Source organism: Scyliorhinus canicula, chromosome 4 (genome assembly GCF_902713615.1).
Source record: "Scyliorhinus canicula chromosome 4, sScyCan1.1, whole genome shotgun sequence".
Classification (NCBI taxonomy): domain Eukaryota; kingdom Metazoa; phylum Chordata; class Chondrichthyes; order Carcharhiniformes; family Scyliorhinidae; genus Scyliorhinus; species Scyliorhinus canicula.
This window is the reverse complement of record NC_052149.1, coordinates 188,555,680-188,577,939: the sequence shown is the minus strand read 5'-3', so window position 1 is coordinate 188,577,939 and position 22,260 is coordinate 188,555,680. Positions and strand designations below refer to the sequence as shown.

At 44.7% G+C, this 22,260-nt stretch overlaps 1 protein-coding gene across 1 annotated transcript in view; it reads left to right on the top strand.

Annotated features, from left to right (window-relative positions):
• Nucleotides 1-9,352: 9,352 nt before the first annotated feature.
• Nucleotides 9,353-22,260, top strand: part of pfdn1 (prefoldin subunit 1) — a 126,957-nt gene continuing 114,049 nt past the window's right edge. Inside the window, exons 1-2 of the mRNA XM_038795705.1 lie at nucleotides 9,353-9,451; nucleotides 18,301-18,467. Coding sequence (XP_038651633.1) covers nucleotides 9,419-9,451; nucleotides 18,301-18,467 — 200 coding nt within the window. The 5' untranslated portion in view covers nucleotides 9,353-9,418. The remainder of the gene's footprint in view (nucleotides 9,452-18,300; nucleotides 18,468-22,260) is intronic.

Below are 22,260 nucleotides of genomic sequence, written 5' to 3'. Positions count from 1 at the left end.
TAAATTAAAAACCTTAAATTAGTTCATTTAGTTAAAAACCTTAAATTAGTTCATTTAGTTTAGTTCATTTGGTAATTATGAGCAAGGCTCCTCAAGTACTCGATAGCATCCATGTTTTCAAATTTAAGAACAGTTTCATGTATTCTTTTATCTGCATCTCTATACTTTTTTAGTTTTTGTGGCGGTTCATGGCCGGCTAGTAACCTTTCATAATATGCATCTCTACCTTTCTGTACTTTACGCAGGCCATCAATTAGTTTCCATATGGTGGGATGATGCATGCCAAGTTCGTATTTCAATCGACGGTGGGCTGCCTCCGCATTATTGTTTGTGCGGTCTTCCCCATTTAATGTTCTCTGATAAAGGTTCCAAATCTCAGGGCGAAATAAAGGTGTTCGTCTACCATTTCCTCGTCTGTTCAGACGACCAACATATGTATCTTCAAACCAGTTTAGTAAATCTTGAAGTTCTTGCGGCAGTTGGGTCGCTAAAGCATCCAGATATTCATCGATTTTGTTCAAAGGTACAAAGGCAATGGCAATAATCATTTTAGCTTTTAACGCAAAATCTGGATCAGTGTTACACAAACTACGGAACCCCATACTAGCTAGATGTTTTTGCATATTTTGAGCTAAATGAAAAAAACATCCTTTTATTTGAACATCAGGGAATATGTCTTTCATAGCACTGTGCGCAGCTTGTTCATAATCACAGACGATTGAACTGGGTTTCAAGTTGGGTTTGATTTTTTTCAATAATGCGAACATTCTCGCATATGTGGTGTGTTGCTTGTTGGGCAAAAGAGCATAAACCGTAGGAGTAACTCCTCCGTGTTTTTTTACCATAATTACATAAATCTGAGAAAAGAGGCTGGGAGCAATACTGAATGTGCCATCTGCAAACCACATATCAGATGTCAATAAGCGCTGTAGCCAGCTCTGTCTTCTGAAGATTAATATCCGGTCGTGACCTGGTCCGCTATCACAAAGTAAAAAATTTTCTTCCACTCCTGGTTGAGGGACATATATCCTGTAGCATTCTGGCACAATCAATTGTTGTAAATCACTTGGATTGGTGGGGGCGTTCAATACATAATTACGCTTTCTGCTTATCATTCTCCTCAAAGCAGATATATTAGGAATGGCTGGTAGACTAGCTTGGGATATGTCTGTCAAACATTCATTAACAACTACAGTCGGTGCCTCAAGGGTTTCCTGTGCTCTCTTTTCTATTTTAGTTTTCACGAGTGCAACCTCTACTTGTGCAGCAGAAGCATCATGCAAATGGCTGTTCAGCTGCCTCACCACGTTTGCAGCTTTAGTATGGAGCCGTGCTTTGCCCCGGTTTTTTTGCTCACAATGCCAAAATTTCACTTCGCTGTCACCTTTGCTTGTTTTGTCAAAGACGTAAAGGAATTCGTTATGAACAAATTTTTCTTTACCACGTTTCGTTGATACTTCCTCAGCCATCATATGGGTATGCGAATTGGTTTAGTTAAAAAATATATAAAAAGATGGTGATAGAACGAAACACTTGTGACAGCGGACCCGCACCAGCAGCCAACTCAACTGAGGTTAATTTACAAATAAAGAAATGTTATTATGGCCAAAATGTCCGGCGCCAAAACAGCCGGTGCCAAAATGGCTGCCACCAAAACGGCCGCGCCACAACGGCCGCGCCCAAATGGCTGCGCCAAAACGTACCTAACCCCACTTTTGTCTACCTGATTGTAGCCACATAATTACTTGCAATGGCTTCTCTTTCCGTTCCACACTGTGAGAACTGGAGTCCCCCAAGGATCTGTCCTTCACTCCCCTCTTATTCCTTATCTACCTGCTGCCCTTGATGACATAATCTGAAAAGATGATATCTGATTCCACATGTGCACTGATGTTATTCAGTTCCTCTCACAGCTACCATGCTTGACCTCTTAACTGTCTCTGATTTCTCACACAGCTTGTCTAACATCCAATGCTGGATGAGTAGGAATTTCCATCAACTAAATATTGAGAAGGCAGTAGACGTTATCTTTGATCCACACAACAAACTCCCTTCCCTACCCACCAATTCCAACACTCACCCAGTCATTGTCTGAGTTGAGTCAGCCCATGTGCAATCTTAACATTCTGAGATGGGTTCCCAAGCACATAACTGCTTCATCACAAAGGCATCTTCCACGTCTGTACCATCACTTGTCCCCCATCTTTGCCTCAGTTTATTAGATGCTGAAACCCTCATATGAACATATGAATTAGGAGCAGGAGTAGGCCACTTGGCCCCTTGAGCCTGCTCCGCCACTCAATAAGAACATGGCTGATCTGTTTGTATTCTTAACTCTACATTCCTGCCTATTCTTGATAACCTTTCACCTCCTTGTTAATCAAGGATCCATCTAATTCTGCCTTAAAAATATTTAAAGGGTCTGCCTCTGGAGGAAAAGAGTTCCAGATACTCTCAAACCTCTGAGAGAAAAATATTCTCCGCATCTCTGTCTTAAATGAGTGACCCCTATTTTTTAAAACCATGATGTGGAGATGCCGGCGTTGGACTGGGGTGAGCACAGTAAGAAGTCTTACAACACCAGGTTAAAGTCCAACAGGTTTGTTTCAAACACGAGCTTTCGGAGCACGGCTCCTTCTTCAGGTGAATGGAAAGGCTTGTTCCAGAAATGTTTATATAGACACAGTCAGAGATGCCCCGGAATGCGAGCACCTGCAGGCAATCAAATCATCAAAGATGCAGAGAGAGAGGTAACTCCAGGTTAAAGAGGTGTGAATTGTCCCAAGCCAGTTCAGTCGGTAGGCCTCTGCAAGTCCAGGCTTGTTGGTGGGGGCCGAATGTAATGCGACATGAATCCCAGATCCCGGTTGAGTCCGCATTCATGCGTGCGGAACTTAGCTATAAGTTTTTGCTCAGCAATTTTGCGTTGTCGCGTCTCCTGAAGGCCTCCTTGTAGAATGCTGACCCGGAGATCAGAGGCTGAATGTCCTTGACTGCTGAAGTGTTCCCCAACTGGAAGGGAACAGTCCTGCCTGTTGATAGTCGCACGATGCCCGTTTATTCGTTGTCGCAGTGTCTGCATGGTCTCGCCAATGTACCACGCTTCGGGACATCCTTTCCTGCAGCGTATGAGGTAGACTACATTGGTCGAGTCGCACGAGTATGCGCCGCGTACCTGGTGGGTGGTGTTTCCACGTGTAATGGTGGTGTCCATGTCGATGATCTGGCATGTCTTGCAGAGATTACCCTGGCAGGGTTTTGTGGTGTTGTGGTTGCTGTTCTGAAGGCTGGGTAATTTGCTGCAAACAATGGTTTGTTTGAGGTTGCGCGGTTGTTTGAAGGCCAGTAGTGGGGGTGTGGGGATGACCTTGGCAAGATGTCCATCCTCGCTGATGATGTGTTGGAGGCTGCGAAGAAGATGTCGTAGTTTCTCCGCCCCAGGAAAGTACTGGACGACGAAGGGTACTCTGTCAGTGGTGTCCCGTGTTTGTCTTCTGAGGAGGTCGGTGCGGTTTTTTGCTGTGGCGCGGTGGAACTGTCGATCAATGAGTCGAGCGCCATATCCCGTTCGTACGAGGGCATCTTTCAGCATCTGTAGGTGTCTGTTGCGCTCCTCCTTGTCTGAGCAGATCCTGTGTATACGGAGGGCTTGTCCATAGGGGATGGCTTCTTTAATGTGTTTCGGGTGAAAGCTGGAGAAGTGGAGCATCGTGAGATTATCTGTGGGCTTGCGGTAAAGCGAGGTGCTGAGGTGACCGTCCTTGATGGAGACGAGTGTGTCCAAGAATGGAACTGAATTTGGAGAATAGTCCATGGTGAGTTTGATGGTGGGATGGAACTTATTGATGTCATCGTGTAGTCGTTTCAGTGATGTCTCGCCGTGGGTCCAAAGGAAAAAAATGTCATCGATGTATCTGGTGTATAGCATCGGTTGAAAGTCCTGTGTGGTGAGGAAGTCCTGTTCAAACTTGTGCATGAAGATGTTGGCATATTGAGGTGCAAATTTGGTCCCCATGGCTGTTCCGTGCGTCTGGATGAAGAATTTGTTGTCGAAGGTGAAGACGTTGTGGTCTAGAATGAAACGGATGAGTTGCAGAATTGCGTCTGGAGATTGGCAGTTGTCGGTGTTGAGGACTGAGGCTGTTGCAGCAATGCCGTCGTCATGGGGGATGCTGGTGTAGAGTGCCGAGACATCCATTGTGACGAGGAATGTTCCTGGTTCAACTGGTCCATGGGTGCTGAGTTTCTGTAGGAAGTCCGTCGTGTCGCGACAGAAGCTGGGTGTACCTTGTACGATGGGTTTCAAGATGCCCTCGATGTGGCCAGAGAGGTTCTCACACAGGGTCCCATTGCCTGAAACGATAGGACGGCCTGGTGTGTTGGCCTTGTGTATTTTCGGGAGGCAGTAGAGATCTCCAATGCGGGGATTACGTGGGATGAGAGCACGTAGGGTGTTCTGAAGGTCTGGATCTAAGGTCTTGATCAGTCTGCTGAGTTGGCGGATGTGTTCCTTGGTTGGATCTGCGGGTAACTGCCTGTAGTGTTCCTGGTTGTCGAGTTGTCGGTATACTTCTTTGCAGTAGTCTGTTCTGTTCAGTATGACGGTGGCCCCTCCTTTGTCTGCTGGTTTGATGACGATGTTGCGGTTGGTCTTGAGAGTGCGGATGGCGTTGCGTTGTGCTTGGGTGACGTTTGAGGCTGCCTTGTGATTGCGAGTGATGAATCTGGCATTGACACGACTTCTGACGGCTTGAGCATACATGTCGAGTCTAGGGCAGCGGCCTTCCGGAGGGGTCCAATTTGACTCTTTCCTTTTCGGTTGCTGCACTGCAGATCTCGCGGTCTGCTGTTCCGGTTCATTGGTCGTGTCCCTGGGTTCGCTGTCGGCCTCTTGGGGTCTGTGGAAGAATTCCCGGAGCCTCATTCGCCTGATGAATTCCTCCGTATCTGCCGCGAGACTGATGGGGTCCATTTTGGTGGTGGTGCAGAAATTGAGCCCTCTGCTGAGGACTTCGATTTCGTCTGGTTGAAGGGTGTAGTCTGACAAGTTGACAATGGATTTCCCTGTTTAAAACCATGACCTCTGATTCCAGATTCTCTGTCAAGAGGACACATGTGCTCCACATCCACCCAGTCAATGCCCTCAGGATGTTAAAGGCTTCGAGCAAGTCAACTCTTACTCTTCCAAGCTCTAGAGGATGCTGTTATGTATCAGAGAATATATTCCTGCCTGTTGGTTCAGTGTCACATGATCTGCAGTGACGTTTCAGAGTTCTCCATCTTAGACTGTATGAGCAACACCTCTTAATAAATCTGTCATCGTGTTTTGAAAGAATCCAGAATGCGGGCACCTCCATATCTTTTCTCTTTGCGGCAACAAAGAAATATATCAGATACAAGCCTAATCTTTTCAATCTTTCCTCCTAAGGCAAACCTTCCATTCCTGGTATTTGCATGTTTCCTTAAATAAGGCGACCAGTACTGTACACAATACTCCAGCTGTGATCTGACCAATGCCCTGTACAGCAGAAGCATAACTTCCCAAATTTTGGAATAATTACTTGCTGCACCTGTATCCTAGCCTTTTGTGATTCATGCACTTGGACATCCAGGTCCCTCTTTACCTCAAAGCTCCGCATGTCTCACCATTTAGGTAATAAGCGACTCTTTTATTCTACTTGCGAAAATGGATTATTTCACATTTGTCTGCATTGTACTCCATTGCTAGATTTTTTCCCATTCACGTAACCTATCTATTTCCTTTTGTAACCTCCTTATGTCCTCTTCACAACTTATTTTCCCACTTATCTGTCATCATATAAATTCAGCAACCAAGGGCAGCACGGTGGCACAGTGGTTGGCATTGCTGCCTATGGCGCTGAGGACCCGGGTTCGAATCCCGGCCCTGGGTCACTGTCCGTGTGGAGTTTGCACATTCTCCCTGTGTCTGCATGGGTTTCGCCCCCACAACCCAAAGATGTGCAGGTTAGGTGAATTGGCCATGCTAAATTGCCCCTTAATTGGAAAAAATAATTGGGTACTCTAAATTTATAAACAGAAAAAATAAATAAATAAATTCAGCAACCATACCTTCAGATCCTTCAACCAAGTTGTTTACATAAATTGTAAAGAGTTGAGGTCCCAGCACTGATCCCTGTGGCACACCGTTCAGCACATCCTGCCAAACATAAAAATACCTATTTATGTCCACTCTATGTTTCCTGTTAGAATCATAGCATTTACAGTGCATAAGGAGGCCATTCAGCCCATTGAGTCTGCACCGGCTCTTTGAAAGAGCACCCTACCCAAGCCCACATCTCCACCCCATCCCCATAACCCAGTAACCCCACCCAACGCCAAGGGCAATCCTGGACACTAAGGGCAATTTAGCATGGCCAATCCACCTAACCTGCACATCTTTGGACTGTCCGAGGAAACCGGAGCACCCGGAGGAAACCCACGCACACACGGGGAGAACGTGCAGACTCCGTACAGACAGTGATCTCTCTAAGCCTCTCTGCTTGTCCACTTCATTCTCTGCCTTTGAGCTGCTCTTTAAAGTCTACTCGTTTGGCTAAGTTTTTGGACACAAGTCCCAACATCTCCTAATGCGGTGTCAAATTCTATTTGACAATGCTCCTTGGAATGTTTTACAATGTCAAAAGCATGGTTTAAATACAAGATTTTGTCATTGTTTTAGATCTAGTGTCCCAATCTACATGTTTTTTATGTACTATAGATTAACTTTTGATGAACTTGTACCTAAATACACGTTTCTGTAGAGAGGGGAAAATCACAGGAGCCAAGATGTGGAAGAATAAAAGGGCATAAAAGTAGAGAAAATTACAGAGATAGCATAGGGGCAAGGATGTGGAGACAGTGGGAATGTGGATAAACATTTTAAAATTAATGCATTGGGATTATGGGAGCTAAGACTGGCTTGAAAGAAAAATGGGACTTCATGCAAGACAGAATGCAGCCAGTGGAATGGAATCCAGTGGGCGAGTTTGAGATGCTGGGGAGATAGACAATTCAAGTTGTGGAGCTGACAGAAATTTAAATAAAGATTCAGGGTATTTTGGGAATGAGGTGGGGGTGGAAGCAGACAATATCACTATGGCTTGGTGGTGGTGAGGATGCGGGTTTGAAGCTCAGTGCTGTAGGACACTGGGGTTCCAGATTGTCTCATTCAGGATGAGGAGCAATAGACAAAAGTTGGATCAATAGCAATGTTATGCTATTCTTGGTAGCAGCCAAATATGCTGACTTCAGCTGACTTAATTGGAGGTAGATCGTAATTGGAGAACTATGTACAGTTTTGGCCTCCCTACTTAAGAAATAATATAATTGCATTGGAGAAGCAGTTCAGAGAAGGTTCACCTGACTGATTCCTGAGATGAAGGGATTATCTTATGAGGAAAGGCTGAGCAGGTTGGGCACCTACCAATTGAACTTTAGAAGAATGAGAGGTGATTTTACAGGAACATATAAGATTTTGAGGGGACTTGACAAAGTGGATGCTAAGAAGATCTTTTCCCTTTGTTGGGTGTCCAAACTTGTGGATACAGTTTCTAAAAATTCAAATGGAGATAAGGATCTTTTTCTCTCAGAGGTCATTAGTCTGTGGCATTCACTTTCCCAGAAAGCAGTGGGGGCTGGGTCATGGAATCTATGCAAGGCTGCATCAGATATATTTTTGCTCAATAAGGGAGTCAAGGGTTATGAGGGGCAGGCAGGAAATTGGAGTTGAGGCCAAGTCCACTCAGATCCCTCAAGGATTTTGAGTTGCTGTGGTGATATACAGTTTTACATGCATTTGTAACTTGGAATGATGGATAGTGATGGTGGAGCTCCCAATTTTTTTCCATCACATTATTGGCCAGAACTAAGGAGCATAGATTTAAGGTAATGAGCAGGAGGTTCAGAGGAGATGTGAGGAAAATCATTTTCACTCAGAGGGTGGTTGTCATCTGGAACTCACTGCTTGAAAGGGCAGTAGAGGCAGGAACCCTCACAACTTTTAAGAAGTATTTAGATGAGAACTTGAAATGCCCCCTGCATACAAGGCTATGGACCAAGTCTTGGAAAATGGGATTAGAAGAGTTAGGTGCTTGATGGTCAGCACGGGCGTAATGGGCCAAAGGGCCTCTTTTCATGCTGTAAAACTCTATGACTCTACATCTCTACCATTTTCACCCCCCTGCCATTAGAGTATGTTGAAAGAATGAATAGCATATATACGGAAGCCAATTTACTTCATATGAGTGTTCTATTCTTTATATAAGCTTCCTTAAACAGTAAATGTCTACAGGTTATTAACCTTCAGGGACCTCACAAGTGAACCTGTCCCTGTACATAAGAATGACATTCACACCCAGGGGCTACTAGAATGCTGCCTCTTCTCTCTTTGCTAGCTCGGAAGATCTGAAGGCCACATGACTAATGCCTCAGTTGAAGCTAGGGTTTCCAAATCTGGTTGAATGCATTTCTAGAGGTTTCATCCTGTAACCTCTGACTTTCCCACTACTTTCCCACCATTGGCCATCTGATAGGTCCATTCCCATGGGGCACCATATTCCCACAGCCAAGCGGAAAGATTCTTTGTTATTCATTTGAATTATTTTTGGCTAACAGTCAAACTGCCTTCTTCCCTATCTCTGATATTTTTTGAACTAATAAACTGAAGTATTCCAAGAAAATTTAGAAAACAAAGTGTTTTTTACAAATGCTCTGATGATATTTCCTTCCAGTTCTGCTGGCAGCAATGTCCTGTGGGTTAATCATCAATCCCCAGAGACTCCAGGCTGGTAACCTGAGTATATCCTGGTCCAGATTAGTAAATGGAATCTGGGAAGTTTCTTACTTCAAGCACAGTTGTGTGTTATTCTTAACGGGAAAAGAGTAAACACCACAAAAAAGCTGAACAAAAGCTCTATGACGATAAAGAAAAATTCTCTCAGAGGGTCACTAGTCTGTGGCTGTGTCTTCCCCAGAAAGAGTGGAGGCTGGGCCACTGAATCTCCATGAGGTTGCGTAAACAATGGTGAAAAAAAAGTTTGGACCAGTATTCTTACTCCCCAGTTTTTATTGGTGTCCCATTTGGACCTGTATTATCATATTCCAGTTTTTACTGGTGTTCTGGTTTAATGTAAACAAGATCGGTTTGGACCAGTATTCTTATTTCCCAGCTTTTACTGTTTTTTTCCTCAAGGGGGATGTGTGGGGACAGGGAAATAGCACTCAGATCCCTCAAGGAGTTTGAGCGTGGCAATATACACCTTTACATACATTTTCTACCACCAATGTAGAGCTCAATGCATTCTCCTGGGTGGAGGATGATTTCTTCGCTGATGATGCATTTTGGGGCAAGCCTAGCTGTGGAGAAGGTGCGAATTGCGCATGCTCACATCCTCTAAAGATGGCGGCGCCCGTGGACCTGGAGTTGAAGAAGGTACAGAGAGGCAGCGGAGGCTCATATCTTCGCGTTTTTAACTTCTTTTGATGACTGATCGTTGGCTTTAACTTTCTAAGAGTAAAAAAAGCACGTCAGGAAGGGTTTTATCGTTTGTTCCGTGTTCAGTGGGCATTAAAAACGTGTAGTAGCCGTGGTCCCGTTTAAAGTGAACACTTACCCTATTGAGTTGAAAAGATTCTACATGTGTATAATCAATAGGCTGCAGCAATATTATTTCTGACTTTCTTGGTGCAAAATATTTCTAAGACTTTAAGCTTTAAAGGTTTTGGCACGTTTTGATCACTGAAAAACAAACGTCAATTTCATGTTAGCGTTGCTGACTAAACGTTTACTGTTACATGTAAAATGTTGGAAAGCACATAGCCAGTCGTTCAGTATGATCAGGATTTAAAAGACAAATACGGATCATTTTGGATGGGACTGACTCTTCAAGACGTCTGCATGTTTAACTGCTGAATGACGTCTTACACATTTCCAGTTTTTATTAAAGTGTTCACAGTATTTTTATCACCTGGATTAAAGGAAGATATTTATCATGATATTTCACAAGAATGGTTCCGAGGATGAGAAGCTTCAGTTATGAGGATAGATTGGAGAGGTTGGGGCTGTTCCAGAGAGAAGGCAGCTGAGAGGAGATTTGATAGAGATGTTCAAAATCATAAGGGGGCCGGACAGACTAGATAGGGAGAAACTGTCCCCCCTCAAAAATGATCAAGAATGGGAGGGTACGGATTTAAGGTGATTTTCAAATGTGATGTGACGAAAAAACGTTTTCATACCATGAGTGGTTCAGGTCTGGGTTGTACTGCCTGGAAGTGTGGTGGAGGCAAGTTCAATTGAGGCATTCAAGAGGGCAGATGATTACTTGAATAGAAACCGTATGCAAGGGTATGGGGAAAAGGCGGGGAGATGGCACTAAATAAGTTAAGATCCTTGTTTGGAGAGCCGGCGCAGACATGACGGGCCAAATGTCCTCCGGCACCATAACAATTTGCGCTTCTGAATCTTATACTCTTAATGGCTCATTATGCAATTCAATGACTTGGCCTGGTAGGATTATATTTGGGAGGATTATAGAATCAAAGAAATTATGTAACAATAACAGGTTGCTCAACTTAAAAGAAAACTCTATTTAAGATGTGGGTGATACCAGTAAGGCTGCATTCATTGCTCATCCATGTTGCCCTGAGCAGCTGGATTTCCCCTTGAACTTTTTTTTATTGTTCACAGGATGTGGGCTTTGCTAGCTAGGCCAGCATTTTTGCTCATTCTAACTGCTCTTGAAAGGTCCTGTCGGCACACCCTCATCCTGTGAAGAAGTAAAGAAATCCTGCTACAGTCCATTGGTGATGGTGCATCCACAGTAGTGTCACATAGAGTATTCCAAAATATTAACCAGTAGTAGTTTTATATATATGTGTGTGTTAGGGTGGTGTAAGAATTAGAGGTGATGATGTTCCTTGTTGCTTTTCTCCTTCTTGGTGGAGACGTTGTCGGGGAGGTACCGCTGTTAATGTAACTTTGGCGAGAGGTTGTTGTGCATTCTGTAGATTATACATATTGAAGCCACATGGTGCCAGTGATGGAGCAGGTGCATATTACTTCCAGTGACAGGGGCCCCATTTAGTGAACCAAAGCATGCAATGGGTTACTCCAGTTAACAGAAGTACTTTAGAAGAAACATTTATTCTATGGTGTGCACAGTAGCACAGTGGTTAGCACAGTCGCTTCACAGCTCCAGTGTCCCAGGTTCGATTCACGTCTTGGGTCACTATCTGTGCGGAATCTGCACATTTTCCCCGGTCTGCGTGGATTTCTTCCGAGTGTTCTGGTTTCCTCCCACAATCCAGAGATGTGCAGGTTAGGGCCATGCTAAATTGCCCTTAGTGTCCAAAAAAGGTTATGTGGGGTTATTGGATTATGGGGATAGAGTGGAAGTGTGGGTTAATTACGGTGCCCTTTCCAAGGGCTGGTGCAGACTCGATGGGCTGAATGGCCTTTCTGCATTGTAAATTCTATGATTCTGTAGGTAGCAGATTGCAAAATGTCTGGTCACTGATTTGATTACAATACAGCTGCAATAATAAAGTCTCAAAAGTGTCAAGAAAATGGAGTAGTGGTACTATCACTGGGCGGGTAATCGAAAGGGTATTGCTCTGGAGACTTGGGTTCAAACCCCACCAGGGCAGGTGGTGAACTTTTAATTCAATACAAAAAACTATCTAGGATTAAAAGTCTAACAATGACCATTGTTGATAGTCACTCATGACTGATTTGATATGATAATCCTCAAATCCACTTTCCTCATTACCGTTTACCGATTAAAACCTGTCTATCTCGGCCTTGAACTTACCTCATGACCCAGCCTCTACAACACTCTGTGGTAAAGAATTCCACAGATTCACTACCTTATGAGTGAAGAAATTCCACCTCATCTCTGTTTTAAATGAGTGACCCTGACTCTGAGATTTATACCCTCTGGTCCTAGACTCTCCAACAAGGGGAAACAACCTCTCAGCTTCTACCCTGTCAACCCTCCAGAGAGCCCTATATATCCCAGTAAGGTTGCCTCTCATTATTCTAAACTCCAATGAGTACCGGCCCAACTTACTCACCTCCTCATAACAAAATCCCTCCATACCCCAGATCAACCTAGTAAACCTTCCCTGGGCTGCCTCCAATGCCAGCATATATTTGCTTAAATAAGGGGACCAAAACTGTTCATAGTATTCCAGTTGTGGACTAACTAGTGCCTTTATAGTTTTATCAAAACTTCCCTATTTTTATACTACATTCCCTTTGAAATGAACATTCCATTTGCTTTCCCTCTTACCTGCTGGACCTGCATGCTTGCTTTTTGTGATTAATGCCCGAGGACCCCAAGATTTCTGAGCTGCAGCTTTCTGCAGTCTTTCTCAATGTAAATCATATTCAGCTCCTTTATTCTTCCTACCAAAGTGCATAACGTCACATTTTCTTACAGTATGTTCTATCTGCTAAGTTTTTGCCCACTCACCTAACCTGTCTATCTCCCTCTATATACTCTTTGTGTGATCCTCGCCACTTTTCTTTCATAGAATTTACAGTGCAGAAGGAGGCCATTTGGCCCATCGAGTCTGCACCGGCTCTTGGAATGAGCACCCTACCCAAGCCCATACCTCCACCCTATCCCCATAACCCAGTAACCCCACCTAACACTAAGGGCAATTTAGCCTGGCCAATTCACCTAACCTGCACATCTTTGGACTGTGGGAGGAAACCGGAGCACCCGGAGGAAACCCACGCACACACGGGGAGAACGTGCAGACTCCACACAGATAGTGACCCAAGCCGGGATTCGAACCTGGGACCCTGGAGCTGTGAAGCATTTATGCTAACCACTATGCTACCGTGCTGCCCCACTATGCTACCGTGCTGCCGTGCTTCTCACTTACATTTGTGCCATCCGCAAAATTGGCATGGTACATTCACTTCCCTCGTCCCAAGTCATTAATATATATTGTAAATACTTGCAACCCCAGTACTTATCCCAACTCTGTCTTCTATTATTTAGCCAATCCTCTATCCATGTTAATATATGGCCACCAATCCCATGGGTTCTTCTCTTATTAAGTAGTTTTTATTGCGGTACCTTAGTGAACGCTTTTTGGAAATCCAGGTATATTGCATCTACTGATTCCCCTTTATCTATTCTTCTCAATACCACCTCAAAGAATTCTAATAAATTTGTGAGACATGATTTCACCTACACGAAGCCATGCTGACTCTGCTTAATTATATTTTGCATTTCTAAATGCTCTGCTATTACATCCTTTATAATGGACTCTAAAAGTTTCCTAATGACAGATATTAAGCTAATTGGCCTAGTTACTTGTTTTTTTGTCTCCTTCCTTTTCTGAATAATTGTGTTACATTGGCAATTTTCCAATCCTCTGGGACTTTTACAGAATTTAAGGACTCTTGGAAGATTACACCAGTGCATCCACTATCGCTGTACCTACTTCCTTTAATATTCTAGGATGCAACCCATCAGATCCAGGGGACTTATCAGCCTTCAGCTCCATTAGTTTCTCGAGTACTTTTTCTCTTGTGATAGTTATTATTAGTTAAACTAACAAATCGCTGTTGAGTGCCCCAGCAGCCCATAACTCACCCATACCCACCATCACAGCTTCCGAAGTCAGATCGGCCTTCCTGAAAGTGAACCCTCAGAAGGTGACGGGCCCGGACGGGATCCCTGGTCGTGCACTCAGAGCCTGCATGGACCAGCTGGCAGATGTGTTCGCGGACATAGAATCATAGAATTTACAGTACAGAAGGAGGCCATTCGGCCCATCGAGTCTGCACCAGCTCTTGGCAAGAGCACCCTACCCAGGCCCACATTTCTACTCTATCCCCATAACCCAGTAACCCCACCCAACACTAAGGGCAATTTTGGACACTAAGGGCAATTTAGCATGGCCAATCAACCTAACCTGCACATCTTTGGATTGTGGGAGGAAACCGGAGCACCCGGAGGAAACCCACGCGCACATGGGGAGAACGTACAGACTCCGCACAGGCAGTGACCCAAGCCAGGAATCGAACCTGGGACCCTGGAGCTGTGAAGCAATTGTGCTAACCACTATGCTACCGTGCTGCCCATCTTTAACCTGTCCCTACTTCACTCCGAGATCCCCACCTGCTTCAAGAAGACCACCATCATACCGTTGCCAAAGAAGAACCAGGCAACGTGCCTCAGTGACTACCATCCGGTGGCCCTGACTTCAGTTGTAATGAAGTGCTTCAAGAGGTTGGTCATGAAGCGCATCACCTCCATACTCCCAGAACGCCTTGATCCACTGCAATTCGCATACCGCCGCAACCGGTCCGCAGCAGACGCCATTTCCCTAGCCCTACACTCACCCCTAGAGCATCTCGACAACAAGGACTCCTACATCAGACTCCTATTTATTGACTACAGCTCCGTCTTTAGCACCATAATCCCAGCCAAGCTCATATCAAAGCTCCAAATCCTAGGACTTGGCTCCTCACTCTGCAACTGGATCCTCGACTTTCTGATCCACAGACCACAATCAGTAAGAATAAACAACAACACCTCGTCCACAATAGTCTTCAATACCAGGGCCCCGCAAGGCTGCGTACTTAGCCCCCTACTCTACTCCCTGTACACACACGACTGCGTGGCAAAATTTGGTTCCAACTCCATCTACAATTTTCTGACGATACGTGGGCTGGGTCTCGAATAACGATGAGTCAGAATACAGGAGGGAGATAGAGAATCCAGTGGAGTGGTGCTTTCTCCCTCAATGCCAATCATTGGATTGGATTGGATCTGTTTATTGTCACGTGTACCGAGGTACAGTGAAAAAGAGCTGGTCATTGACTTCAGGCAACAAAGTACTGTACACACCCCTGTCAGCATCAACAGGGCCGAGGTGGAGATGGTCAGCAGTTTCAAATTCCTAGGGGTACACATCACCAAAAATCTGTCCTGGTCCACCCAGGTCGATGCTACCACCAAGAAAGCACAACAGCGCCTTTACTTCCTCAGGAAATTAAGCAAATTCGGCATGTCCACATTAACTCTTATCAACTTTTACAGATGCACCATAGAAAGCATCCTATCAGGCTGCATCACAGCCTGATATGGCAACTGCTCTGCCCAGGACCGCAGAAACTTCAGAGTCATGAACACAGCCCAGTCCATCACACAAACCTGCCTCCCATCCATTGACTCCATCTACACCTCCTGCTGCCTGGGGAAAGCGGGCAGCAAAATCAAAGACCTCTCCCACCCTGTTTACTCACTCTTCCAACTTCTTCCATCAGGCAGGAGATACAGAAGTCTGAGAACACACACGAACAGACTCAAAAGCAGCTTCTTCCCCGCTGTTACCAGACTCCTAAACGATCCTCTTATAGACTGACCTCATTAACACTGCAGCCCTATATGCTTCATCCGATGCCGGTGCTCACGTAGTTACATTGTGTACTTTGTGTTACCCTATTATGTATTTTCTTTTATTTCCTTTTTTCATGTACTTTTTTTCTTTTCAAATTTAGAGTACCCAATTCATTTTTTTCTAATTAAGGGACAATTTAGCGTGGTCAATCCATCTACCCTGCACATCTTTGGGTTGTGGGGCGAAACCCATGCAACACAGGGAGAATGTGCCAACTCCACACGGACAGTGACCCAGAGCCGGGATCGAACTTAGGACCTCGGCGCCGTGAGGCAGCAGTGCTATCCACTGCGCCACCATGCTTTCCTCTTTTCATGTACTTAATGATCTGTTGAGCTGCTTGCAGAAAAATACTTTTCACTGTACCTCGGTACACGTGACAATAAACAAATCCAATCCAACCCAATTATATTTGTTTCTCCCCGTCTCCGCTTTTGCCCTTTGAGTATTTCGTAGTTTTGGAATGTTAATAATGTCTTCCTCAATGAATACTGACACAAAGTATTTATTTAACTCCTTTGCCATTTCCTGGTACTTCAGTATTATTTCTCCAGTCTTGTTCTCTAAGGGGCCTATGTTCACTTTGGCCTCTCCCTTTTTATATATTTAAAGAAGCTCTGACTGATGTTTTTATATTACTCCTGAGTTCACCCTCATAGCACAGAATAATACAGCACAGAAGAGGCCCTTCAGCCCATCGAGTCTGCACTGATGCATGAAAAACACCAGACCTGCCGACATAATCTAATTTGCCAGCATCCAGGTACATTTTAAAGTGCTCATCGAGGTACATTTTAAAGGATGCGAGGTAACCAGCCTCTACCACCCTCCCTGGCAATGCATTCCAAACCATCACCATTCTCTGGGTAAAAACGCTTTTCCTCAAATCCCTCCTAAACCTCCTGCCCGTCACCGTGAACTTGTTTCCCCTCGTACCTGACCCTTCAACTAAGAGGAGCAGCTGCTCCCTATCCACCCTGTACATGTCCCATATAATTTATCCCCTAACAGTTTAGCTTCTCCCTCTATATATTTTTGGTCATCTGTTGATGGTTTTTAAAACCAATCCAATGGCTTACCGCTAATCTTTGCCACGTTGTACGTTTTTGCTCTCAGTTTAACACTATCTTTAACTTTCTTGGTTAACCTTGGTTGATTTATCCCCTTCCTAGAATCCTTCTTCCTGACTGGGATATATCTTTGTCAGTCATGAACTATTTTCATGAAGATCTGCCATTGCTGGTCAACCATACTTTCTGCTAAAAAACCTTTCCCAGTACACTCCAGCCAACTCTGCCCTCATTCCTTTAAACTGTTTTAGCAATTTATGTCCTTTAAATTAATGTAAATTGAAAATCTAAACTTATACCTACATCTGTTCCACACATTTGCTTTATTTCTTAAGAAGTAAATGCATTTTTCTTACGTTTGTTAGCTCTACATCATTTCAGCATCTATCATAACAAAAGGCATCAAGAGATCCTAATATGCACAGACCATAACCCTTCAAAGTTCCAAAAGTAAGATAAAGTGACCAACTCCAGTTTGTTCAACTAGAGTTTACTCTGCCTTCTAGTCTAAAGATTACACACATTGCTGGAAAGAATAATGTCATCACCAACACATTATCCAGAATATAAACCAATAAGAGAATGCAACAAATAGGGAAAACTGTAGCAGTACTAGATTTCTGTATGAATGCCAGAATGTGTACATTTTCTCTTGCTTCACGGAGAAACCATGTAGAAAAAATCATAAAAATGATTTTTTTTCTTATTCAGTGAGGCATGTCGTGCCCTGTACAGGCATGTCACATTCTGAACTTGTAATTGGATACAAATTAAGATGGCTGCTGCGAAGAAAGTGACTTATACGATTTGGACTAAAGACAGTACTAAGTCTCTGGCTAAAAGCTAATTAATTAGGCACAGGTGAGGCTATTCACAGCCATTTGTGGAATTTATGCTTCTCATTGTTTAAGGATGGGCCAATACCTAAAGACTGTGAGTTTCCAGACTACTTGTCTCTGTGTTTTATATGGACAAAAGGGTCAACATTCAATGGCCACTATCAACTCCCCTGAGAACCAACCTCCTAGATATATGACTACGAGAAACTTCATAACCTGTTGTGAACCCTTCGCTTTACAAGGTCATCACTTCAGCTTTACATCATCTGATCATTCAAGAATCCACATGCCTGCTACATTGGAGACCAGAAATCACAAACCAGGGACTGAATTAACTGTAATCTGTAAAGGTGCACTATTTTATCTATATCCACTCTTTATGCGGGTGCATGCATGAGACTGAGAATGTGACATTGCATTTATTCACATTAAATATGTGAGAATAATTAACCTTCATTTTAAACTCACAAAAATTTGCTTATGAATGATTTAATTGGATTACACACTCCAAGGGTAAGAAAAGACACCCCTCTTTCCATACAAATACTGATTATGGGCAGTAAGACAGCAAGGACATGGCATGTGCATGACATGAGTTTTGCTGGATTAAATTGAGGAGGTGGCAGAGAGGGGTAGTTATCTTCCACAGAAAGTAAGAATATATAGAATCTGTTAGGTGTGCTCAAAAATTATTTGTGTTGATATTTAGAGATTCATGTTGACCACAAGAAAATTATGGGCAGATAAGATTTCAGCTTGTTCAAAATCTATTCACTTGTACAAAGTTAAAATCAGGCCCATTAAACATGATAATATCTTAATCTGTTATTTTTTTTCAGGATGAAGATTTTGCTTTTAAATTAATCTGCAATTTTAATAAATAATGCTGGTATTGATGTTAAAACTAATTGCAGTCACACTTCAAATTAATCCCTGTGTTCTTTCTTCAGGCTTTTGCTGAATTGCAGACTAAGGTGCTTGATACGCAACAGAAGGTGAAACTCGCAGATTTGCAGATTGAACAATTAAATAGGACCAAGAAACATGCTCATTTAACAGATGGAGAAATATCTACAATGCCAGAAGAAGCACGCATGTATGAAGGTGTTGGTAGAATGTAAGTTTTTTTTCTTGCTCTCCTAGAATGAAGTTTTAACATTAGATCCAACTTTCTCCAATCCTACTGTATCTTTCTAAAGGTTTTCTCCCCATTTTGGTATTTCCTGCACTTTGCAACATCTCTCCAAAACCATGCTCCATCCATGCTGCAAAGAACAGGATAGGTATTTCATGGCAGGAATGGGGAAAATTAGTGGGCCATTTCTGCCCTTTCTTGCACATCTCTTGGTGGAGAGCAAGATATACAGGGACGTCACAATAGGTCTTCTTGACAGGAGATGTGCAAAATGTATGGCAAACTAAAGAAAATAAAGTGTTCTGCAAGCAATTCAAGTTTATTACAAGATATTAAAATTTGGAAGGAAAATGTTGGTACCAGTTAAAAGTGACCATGAAAGTGTTAGATGGTTGCAAAAACCCATCTCATTCACGAATGCCTTTAGAGATAAAATCTGCTGTCCTTACTCTGTTTGGCCTTTTTGTGACCAACCATCATCATTATTTTTGATTCTTAAACTACCCTCTGCAGTGGCCTAGAAAGTCATTTAGTTATTTCCTTTTCTGATAATTTGATGCAAAATTGGACACAGCACTTGGTTGACACAAAGGCATAGAATTAGGACATGATAAACACTCAATGGGCTCAGTTTTTTTATATAAACACTTTATTGAGGTATTTAAGGTTCTATAACAGTAACAGAAGAAACAGTGTACATGCAAGTATGAACATAGTGCAAAAGCCGTCTTCCTCTCCCACCGATCCCACCTTTTCTAGCCTCCTACTCTACACGAAACGGTTCTTTGGCCAGTGCAAACAACAGCAGGGAGAAGGGGCATCCTGCCTCGTCCCCCGGTGCAGCCTAAAATAGCCCGATGTCAGACTGTTCATCCGAACACTTGCCACGGGCGCCTGATACAGCAGCCTGACCCAGTCAATGAAGCCCCGCCCAAATCCAAACCGCCCAGTACCTCCCACAGATAATCCCATTCCACCCGGTCAAATGCCTTTTGTAAAACTCCACGGGGTACCCATCCGGTCCTTGGGCTTTACCTGACTGCATGGCCTTCAGCCATCTGCCATCTCTTCCAATCCGATCGGAGCCCCCACCCTTCTACCAAGTCTGCATCAACCTTCGGGAACTTCAGCCCCCTAAGAATTGACTCATAACCTCCGGCCCAGCTGGGGGTTCCGACTCATACAGACTGCTGTAGAATTCCTCGAACGCCTTATTGACCCCAGCTGAATCTCCGACCAAGTTCCCATCTCTGTCCCTTACTTTCCCAATCTTCCTGGCCGCCTCCCGCTTTCTAAGCTGCTGCGCAAGCATTCTACTGGCCTTCTCCCCATATTCATAGATCGCCCCCCTCGCCTTCCTCAGCTGCTCTACCGCCTTCCCTGTAGTTAACAAGCCAAACTGCACCTGTAGCCTCCGTCGTTCCCTTAGAAGCCCTGCCTCTGGGGTCTCCGCATACCTCCTGTCGACCTGTAGTATTTCCTTTATCAGTCAGTCCGTCTCTGCTCTGTCTGCCTTCTCCCTGTGGGCCCGTATTGAGATCAGCTCCCCTCTACCACTGCCTTCAGTGCCTCCCAGACCACCGCAGCGGAAACTTCCCCCATGTCGTTGACTTCCAGATAGTTCTGGATATGTTTCGTCAGTCGCCCACACACTTCCTCATCAGCTAAAAGTCCCATGTCCAGCGTGGGCGCTGGCTACTCTCCTTGCTCACCTGTAGGTCAACCCAGTGCGGGGCATGATCCGAGATCGTGATCGCTGAGAACTCAGTGTCCACTACCCCTGGTCAGGATAAAAAAGTCAGTCCGGGAGTACACTTTATGCACGTGCGAGTAGAAGGAAAACTCCTTCACTCTCGGCTGCCCAAATCTCCATGGGTCCACCCCCCCATCTGCTCCATAAACCCCTTTAGCTCCTTTGCCACTGCTGGCACCCTGCCTGTCCATGAGCTAGATCGGTCTAGCCCTGGGTTAATGACTGTGTTGAAGTCCCCAACATAACCAGTTTATGCGAATCCAGGTCCGGGATCTTCCCCAACATCCTCCTTATGAACTCCACATCATCCCAATTCGGCGCGTACACATTCACGATTACCACTGGCAGCCCCTCCAGCTTTCCACTGACCATTATGTACCGACCCCCCACGTCCGCAACTATTCTTCCTGCTTTGAATGATACTCGCTTATTAATCAGGATAGCTGCCGATCAGCCATCACCTTTCTTGGGCCAGTTTCCAGCCCGCGCCCCACGCATCCGCAGGCCCTCCCCCCGGCAGCCTCCCAAAAGAAACACACAAAGAAAATCAAAAAATCAAACATCTAACGTTCACACCTCCATCCCCCATCAGTGCAAATGCAAATTTTAACTCAAGCAGCTCGTTCACAGACCCCAACTCATTACAAAAGGCATTACAAATAACATCCAAAGACAAAAACTTAAAAAAAAAAATAACTGAAGAGAAGAGAAAAACCCCCCACATGAGCTCTGCAGCAAAGTTCAGTCCAAACACCTCAGTCCGCTACCAGCCCTTTCCTTCTCGCGAAGTCCTCGGGCGACTCTAAGTAGAAATGTTGCGCTTTGTGCGTAACCCAAAGACGGGCTGGGTACAGTAGTCCAAACATTACCTTCTTCTTAAAAAGGGTTGATTTTATCTGGTTGAACCCTGTTCTTCTCCTGGCCATGTCAACGTTCAGATCCTGATATATATGCAGGATGCAGTTCTCCCATTTGCAGCTCCGCGTCTGCCTGGCCCACCATAGAATGCACTCCTTGTTCAGGTACCTGTGGTATCTCACCACCATTGCTCTTTGGGGGGGGGGGGGGGGGGGGGGGGGGCACCACACGTGGCTTCCTCGCTAGCGTTCTGTGTGCCCTGTCCATCTTCAAGGGTCGGGAGAACGCCCCCTCCCCCAGTAGCTTCTCAAACATAGCTGCTATGTATGGCCCTGCGTCTGTACCTCCGGGAGATCCACAGTTCTCAGGTTCTGCCGGCGGGACCTGTTCTCTAGATCCTCCACTTTCATCTGGAGCCTTTTCTGTTGGTTCCCACCTCCATCTCCACTGCAGCTTGGTGCTCCTCCTGCTCAGTCAGTGCCTTCTCCACTTTCTGGATCACCCGATCTTGAGCATCCAGTCTGAGTTCCAGTTGCGCAATCGACTCCTTAATCGGGTTCAAGCAATCCTGTTTCTGCTTGGCGAAGCCCTCCTGTATAAGCTGCATCAACTGCTCCATCGACCGCTGGGTCGTCAAGCCAGAACTCCAGTCCTCCGCCATGCTTTCTCCCGTTGCAGCCTCAGCCCAAGCCTTCTCCGTTCACCTATTTCTTCCTTTGCGAGCACTCCTAGTCCGCTTCTCCTTGCACTGATGTAGGATTCCTCATCACAGTTGCACCCAACATCAATTTTCCACTTCAGGTCCGACAAAAAATCAGGGAAGAAGGTCCAAAGTTCCGACCCGAGCGGGAGCCACCAAATGTGCGACCTATTCCTTCATAGCCGCCACCGGAAGTACTCAACGCGCTCAGTTGACTGCAAAATCCTCATACTGACGTCAATTGATTGGTGTCAAAGTGGGGGAATTGCTTTACACATTAATCAAGCAACAGTTTGTATCAACCTACACTCCAGACTCCTCCCATCAGCATCTCTTCATCCATCCTATATAAAAAGAAAATTACTGCGGATGCTGGAACTTGAAACCAAAGAGAAACCAGCTTTGACAAAAGGTCATCTGGACTCGTTAGCTCTTTTCTCTCCCTACAGATGCTGCCCGACCTG